We start from the raw sequence: 7,158 nt of genomic DNA, 5'->3' as shown, positions 1-7,158 counted from the left end.
AACAGCGGACATAAAGAGAAGAATAGCTCTCGCCAAACAAGCTTTCCTTAAGAAGTATAATATACTTAGTAATAAGCACCTCAAGCTTGAAACTCGTAAAAAGTTTATTAGAACTTTTGTATGGAGTATATTATGTTATGGATGTGAGACGTGGACAATGACGCAAAAAGATAAAAAACAATCTGCAAGCAATGGAGATGTGGTTGTGGAGGAAGATGATTAAGACCAATTGGATGGAACGGAAATCAAATGAAAGAGTTCTAGATGAAATAGGAGAGAACATAATTCTAATGATTTACATAATAGAAAGGAAAATCAAACTTATTGGGCATATCATTCGTCACAATGACAATTCTTTTTTTTTTTATAGTATATTTTTTTCAGCCGAATAATAATAATAATGTAAAAACAGTTACAATTTTTGGTCGTCATAAATGTTTAATAACTTGCTTAGCGACGGATAAATCAAAATCATTACTTTTATTTATACATCAATTTGAACAATTATGCTCTCAACAAAATCCAGTGATCCAGTGAATTCAAAACTGACAATTCAATTTGTATTTGAATTTTGATATCGAGGAAAACAAATTGACCCATTCAATTGCATTTTCCATACCTATTATGTTTGTTCTTGTTATAATATTTTATTTTTACTAGAAGTCCGACTTTAACATATCAATTTCACAAAAAACATATTTATTCATTCGTTTTATTATAGACTCGAAAGACATTTTTAGTTAAATAGAAATAACAATTTGAAACGCGCGTAATTCAAGCGGGATTATATAGATAACAGAATAGTTGGCCTTATCATTAACGGATAAGATATCTATTGATAACGTCATCCACTTGTTCATTCTAATTTGAAAATTTTACCTTTAAAAAATTGAATCGCCTACGGTTTATTGGGTTTTCTGTTTTTTTGCTTTGTTAAACCTCTATCGTGTCTAGTTTCTACTAAACGGTATGTTATTATTTTGTTAAATAGTTTTTATTTTTGATTGTGATGGGACATATTTTCCTTTCTTAGTCCGTCTAACTCTCAGTTTAGGAATTTAGGTATATTTGTGTTCCTGCGTACTGATCGATCTGCTGATGTGATGAGGAATCTTAAAACATATTTGAATACCTTGAAATCTTTTCCAGGGACGACATGATCATTTTATATAATTTTGAACTTAAAAATGTCCAGTATTCAATTATAAAATAAAATATCACCAAAGAATCACATTTTAGACAAAATCAAATGAAATAAGTTGTTAGGTCGTCTTTTAGATAATGAAGCATTCAAATTTATTTACAGATTCCTTATCATATCAGTAGATATTACATCGAACTGTGTACCGTTAGAACTAAAATACGTCTAAATTGCTATAAATATTGTGTTAGATAGACCGAAACAAAATATGTCACTTTCCAATTGGCTTTATTTTGAAAATTTATTACAAAGCATGTTATATTTTATTTGTAGACAAACACAATTGTTCAACATGTTTCCAAAGTACTCTCCACATAACATACCAATCAAAACTTTGAGCCTTATGTATGAACATTTTCGAATCTTATACGGGTTCTTCCAGTAAGTTATGTTTTATGACATAATTATAAGCTTGATTCTAAAATGATTATTTTATTTTGTGAATTGTGTTCAAAACCTTTTTTTAAAAGAATTAAGGAGTAATAACAATATTTTCTAATATTGTTATAGTGTTATGTACTGATTGTTTTTAAAATTCTAGTATACATTGCTGGCACTAAATAATCACCCTAAATGTGTTGAAACCTAATTTTTCAGGTGACACAAAAAATATTTATAAAATAAACAACTGTTAAAAAAACATTAGTTATACACCTAGAATAATTTTTTAGTTCTTAGATGCTAACCTATGTATTTCTATAATTTTAAACTTTTGTTAATTTTAGCATAGCTTTAGTTCTATAAATTATTAAAAAAATAAAAGATTTCATAAAATTATCCTATTTGTTTGTATTCTTTAAATAGCAGTATATTTGTTTGCTTATTATGTGGAATTTTTACAAACTATATTTTATTATATACTTTTGTTATTTAGAATATTTTTGTCCAGCTTTTAACATATGTTTTTATTAGTTGTTTCGGATTCTTCATGTACATGATCAACTAATAATTATCGAAAATAAATACATTGGCTAAAACAAATTAACTTGTCAAAATTTCACTTTATTATTTGTAGTTTTTAATAAATTTTTATGTTTTAAGCCATTTTTATACCGTTATATATGTTTTTTTTATTATACATTTATTATTAATAAAGATACATTTTTTACAGAGAGCAAACCTTATGCGATGTAACGTTGATATGTGATGATGGCGTTCAAATTTCAGCACATAAAGCAATTTTAGCATCCGCAAGCCCTATGCTATTAGCAATGTTCAATGGTGGCTTCAAGGAGACCAAAAAAATTAGTATACCTATTAAAGACATCGAGTCTGGTATTTTGAAGTCAATTGTAACTTGTGCATATACGTTTCAGATGGATATCCAGGAAAATAATCTTGAGGTAATATTATATACAAAACGGATACCAAATTATTATCTATAAACACATTTATTGTAATAATTTTAAATTTTATTTGTATTTTAGAAACTAGTGAGAGCTTCTGACTACTTTCAATTTAACTATACTAAGGATTTTGTTAGATATGTTAAAAAAACATAAATATCACTAATTGTTTCAATTTTATGAGATTTGCTGAATCTATATCACAAAAAGGGCTGTACAATTATTGTTTCTTGTATTGTTTAGAAAATTTCAAGTATGTGTTTTAGATTGGAATTAGTTTTGAGAACATTTTAAACTATACTAAATGTTTTATTCCTAGTACAATTCTGGAAACTGAATCGCAAATAGTACAATTATATGAATTCAATTTGGAAGATATTGTTAAGCTCATATCAAACGATCATTTGATGGTTAAATCTGAAGAAAAGGTATTTTAGCAAAATGAAAAAATACAATTTATTTTGATTTCTTTTAAATGCATTTATGATATACTTACACTCCTAACAAATAATGTTTATCTAAAGTTTTTTTAAAAAGTTGAAAAAGTCAGAAAAAATCCTTTTGACATTTATGTCAAAAAATGGAATCATTATTTTTGTGAGGAATTTAATTGGGAAATATAGAGAAATAGCAGCAAAGTTTATTAGACATTTTTGTAAAACCAGTATTTTAATAATTTGATTACTCTTTTTAGTTCTTATTACTTTAATCAGTATTAGTCTGTTATAATTACTCGCACCTATTTTCTTACTAGGTTATAGTACTAAATAATGATTTATTTAATAAATTATGTATGATTTTACACATAAGATGTTAATATTTATTATAGATCTTTGATTTTATTATGGGATGGATAAAACATGATATAGAGAAACGAAGTAGACATTTATCAAATTTACTAAATTATTTGAGGTTACCTTTAATTTTGGAAAAAAATTTCAAACGAATATGTGATGAACCTTTACTAAAAATTGAAATTAAATGTAAGTACTTACACTGATTCCAATCCCACTTTAATATAATATAATGTATAGATATTGAGTCTTCTATAATTTACTTTTGAAATTATTTTCCTGTTGCATAACACTGTTAAATTTTGTTTTATTCTTTCAAGGCTTGAATGATATAATGTATAAAAAATGATTTGACAAGGTTGACGAAAATATTAGAAAAGCAGCAAAGAGGACACCTCCTCATTTTATACCAAATGTATGTACATTTGTTTTACTTACCTTATTAATAGCATGCCATATAGTAAAAAAATATTTTTTAATATTGCACTAATTTGCTATTTTTAATTTTTTTAAGCAGGTATCAAACACAAATAAAACATATGTTTCAATATTTCTTAAATATATTTTTGCTGTATGGGATATATCTAGAGAACTTTTTACATTTGTAGAAAATAAAATATTTAATAATTTGCTTCAGACTATTTTCGCAATTAAAGGTCAATCCGATGATGATGATTCTTATGTAATGTATATGGATTTTAGGTGTGAAAATGATCTTAATTGGAAATCATGTAATTATTCATTTTTTTGTCTACCTCGTCGTGATGCAACTTTTGTCGTTTCGGAAACTGGAATACTACTTGCAATTGGAGGTTATGATGAATTAGGAAAATGGAGAAATTGTGTTGATGAACTTGAACTTACTTCTACATCAAAAATGTGGATACCTACAACGCCTTTGCATAGATCACGGTTATATTTTTCTGTTTGCACTAAAGGAAAATATATATATGTGGTGTGTATCAATTTAGGTTAATCGTAAAACAATATATCTGAGTCAAAAAATACATGTAACATATTAAAAATATATATTTAATATGTGTCTTTTTACGCTTTATTCCGCATAGGTAGGAGGTGAAGATACTTTAGGAGAAACATTAGATTCAATAGAATATTATGACACATATTCGAAGGAATGGACTGTAATAGAAGAGCCATTGCCAACCGCTCGGAGTTTCTGCAGTTCAGTAATTCACAACTCTCGTTTATATGTTGTAAGTATGAAATTATATTTAATGTGTTGTATACAGGTATAGACAGTAATAGTTTAATCTATAGGTTTTAGTAAGTGACAATTTGAATAGGCTTATGGTTTTGTATACATTATTTATGTTATATTAACATGTAGCGCAGTGTTTTACTTAGGTGACATATGAAATCTGAGGTTAGGCTAAATTGATCTTATATTTATTAATTAAATTAAACACGAGGTTTTCAATCGTAGCAATAGTACCAGTATCCTTTTTACCCAAACAAAACTATCCAACAACCTTACAAGCTAATAACCATAACAACAAAACCTAAAAAAAGTGTAGTTTAAATGTTATATATTTCATGTAATTTATTTTTTATCCTATAAAGTTTGGTAGACTTTTAGATATCAATGTACTATTAAGTAGTATAGAGTGCGATAATTTGCAAGAAAAACGGTGGACTGTTAAACGTGATATGAGCAGCTACTGCTTTAATAGACATAACAAGCAGAGAAAATAATTAATATTTATTTCAAATTATGCAAATATAGAACATTATTATTTATTATTGTCTACTAATGGACAGTGTTTTCTGCTACACAAATAAAACTTTATCCATTTAACCAATAACAAAAGCTGCCAAACTTAAAAAAAAAAATTGTAAATGATTTTACGTTGTACATGTAATGCAATTGATTTTTTTTTCTATGAAGTTTGGTGGAAATGACGGTGAAGACCTTTTAAGTAGTGTATACTGCTATAATCTACGAGAAAAATGTTGGACTATGTGTAATCTTATGCCTACAGCTACCGCTACAACAATGGGCATTACAAGCAGAGGAAACGATTTTTATATATTTGGCGGTCATGGAACACCTGAAGGTGCTTACAAAATGAACATAAATGATTCAAAATGGGATACTCTACCCGATATGATCAACGCAAAATATTTTGCAAGTGAGTGAATAGTAATAATTATGTTTGAGAAATATTATCGGAATATATAACATATTATTATTATCATATTCGGATCTAGCCATGTTGTCATTGGCTATCTGACGTTTCAATCCTATTGCAGTCTTAGAGCAATTGTAAACGTTTTACTCTTGTGACAATACTGTAGTACGGTGACTATCGCTTTGACACAGCAATTGGTTAAAATCGTCAGTATAAATAATGACAACGTAAATAATTCCAAAAATGATGAAACTAATACTATGAAAGATTTAACTCGTGCATATGATTTATTCATAACACTTTATTTTTTAATGCAGATGCCGTTACTATTAAAAACAATTTTTTTGTTGTGGGAAAGAATACTGCTTGGTGGTACACAAAAAATGATGAAAAACCCAAGGGAGTCTTTTGTGAAAGATATATTGCTGGAAAAAACATATGTCAAGAGATTGAGTCATCAAGTATATTAAGTGATTATGATCACATAATTTGTCTTAATGATGCGAGATTGAAAACATTTAATATTGACATATCATAAAAATTTTAATATTATATACTATGAAATTGAAAAAATATTTTTTTAAAAGATAATCAAAACTGATTAATACTGTGCAGTGAATATAAATATATATTTAATGAACATTATACAAGTTTAATTTGTTTTTTGCTCCAAACTCAAAGAGAAATAGAAACATCATTGTAAAATTAATATAACTGATTTTGATGGATTAAATTCTCAGTTGGCTTTAAGGCTAAACAATGTTGAATAGGACAATATATTTTTTACTTTGGTCCAAAGATAAATACTTTGTGTCTTATAGATCATAAATCGTTAATTTATGAAATTTTAAATTTATTTTTTCACTGTTTTAAGGTTTGCATCAGTGTTTGAAATGTAAAATTTTTTTAAATGTAATAAATATGTCGTGTCGTACTTGGTACTTGAATAGCACTGTTGCTATGACTTTAAGTGTCCACAAAAGCAAATTATCGTTAGGCCAGGAAATTAGTATCTAAGATCTTCATTGTTTTTAACTTTTGAAATGTGAATCGATTCCTTGTTAAAATAATTAAACCTTGTCAATTGTTATGTAAACAACATAGTAAAAACTATATTATTCATAATATTTTTTTTCACGGTAAGGACAATTTTAGCTCTTTGAACAAGTCTCATTACTCGGTACACTTCTTAACTACATTCTTATTTTACCATCGACTAGTCTTTAATTTTAGTTGGGGTCGGTCCATTTTACTGAACTGCTGAACTGTATGTTCGGTTGCCTATATCATGTACTGAAATGCGGTAATCTGCTGAGCTGTATACTGCGTTGCCTATATTAAGGGGCAAATAATATATTTTTATTTAAAACTTTTTTAAACGTATTAAATTACATTTTATTTCAATTAATTTAATCTATTTTATTTTGTATTGTTATTGTTTTGGGTCATCAAATATATTACGGGACTATGATCTCATAATTTGTCTTAATGATGCATGATTGAAAACATTTAATATTGACATATTATAAAAATGTAAATATAATTTACCATGAAATTAAAAAACCTATTTAAAAAAAAAAAAACAAAATTGGTTAATACTTTGCAGTGAATATAAATACATAATAAATATCCATTATACATGTTTAATTTGTAGTATTTTGTTGGTT

At 26.8% G+C, this 7,158-nt stretch overlaps 1 protein-coding gene and 1 long non-coding RNA gene across 2 annotated transcripts; both read left to right on the top strand.

Annotated features, from left to right (window-relative positions):
- Nucleotides 1-854: 854 nt before the first annotated feature.
- On the top strand, nt 855-2,678 carry LOC126847136 (uncharacterized). The gene is made up of 4 exons (XR_007686983.1): nt 855-967; nt 1,475-1,582; nt 2,313-2,544; nt 2,629-2,678. It is a non-coding gene; the product is annotated as an uncharacterized LOC126847136 (long non-coding RNA).
- Nucleotides 2,679-2,724: 46 nt separating this feature from the next.
- LOC126847127 (kelch-like protein 10) lies at nt 2,725-6,141 on the top strand. The gene is made up of 8 exons (XM_050587205.1): nt 2,725-2,800; nt 2,867-2,975; nt 3,377-3,530; nt 3,662-3,756; nt 4,044-4,296; nt 4,409-4,555; nt 5,248-5,491; nt 5,809-6,141. Coding segments are annotated over exons 4-8 (867 nt in total). The 5' UTR covers nt 2,725-2,800; nt 2,867-2,975; nt 3,377-3,530; nt 3,662-3,754; the 3' UTR covers nt 6,030-6,141.
- The last annotated feature ends 1,017 nt before the right edge of the window (nt 6,142-7,158 follow it).

This window comes from Adelges cooleyi, unplaced genomic scaffold (genome assembly GCF_023614345.1).
Source record: "Adelges cooleyi isolate 19-005CV unplaced genomic scaffold, UGA_ACOO_1.1 ACOO_flye_CR_arks_rails_tigmint_CR_PRNA_9, whole genome shotgun sequence".
In the NCBI taxonomy this organism is placed as follows: Eukaryota; Metazoa; Arthropoda; class Insecta; order Hemiptera; family Adelgidae; genus Adelges; species Adelges cooleyi.
This window is presented reverse-complemented; position numbering and strand designations above follow the sequence as displayed.

What these genes read in the sequence shown, in the direction of transcription:
- LOC126847127 (XM_050587205.1), top strand. An exon ending in AAGGAAAATATATATATGTG is followed by an intron (nt 4,297 to 4,408) that starts GTGTGTATCAAT and finishes TATTCCGCATAG; the next exon opens with GTAGGAGGTGAAGATACTTT. An exon ending in ACAACTCTCGTTTATATGTT is followed by an intron (nt 4,556 to 5,247) that starts GTAAGTATGAAA and finishes TTTTCTATGAAG; the next exon opens with TTTGGTGGAAATGACGGTGA.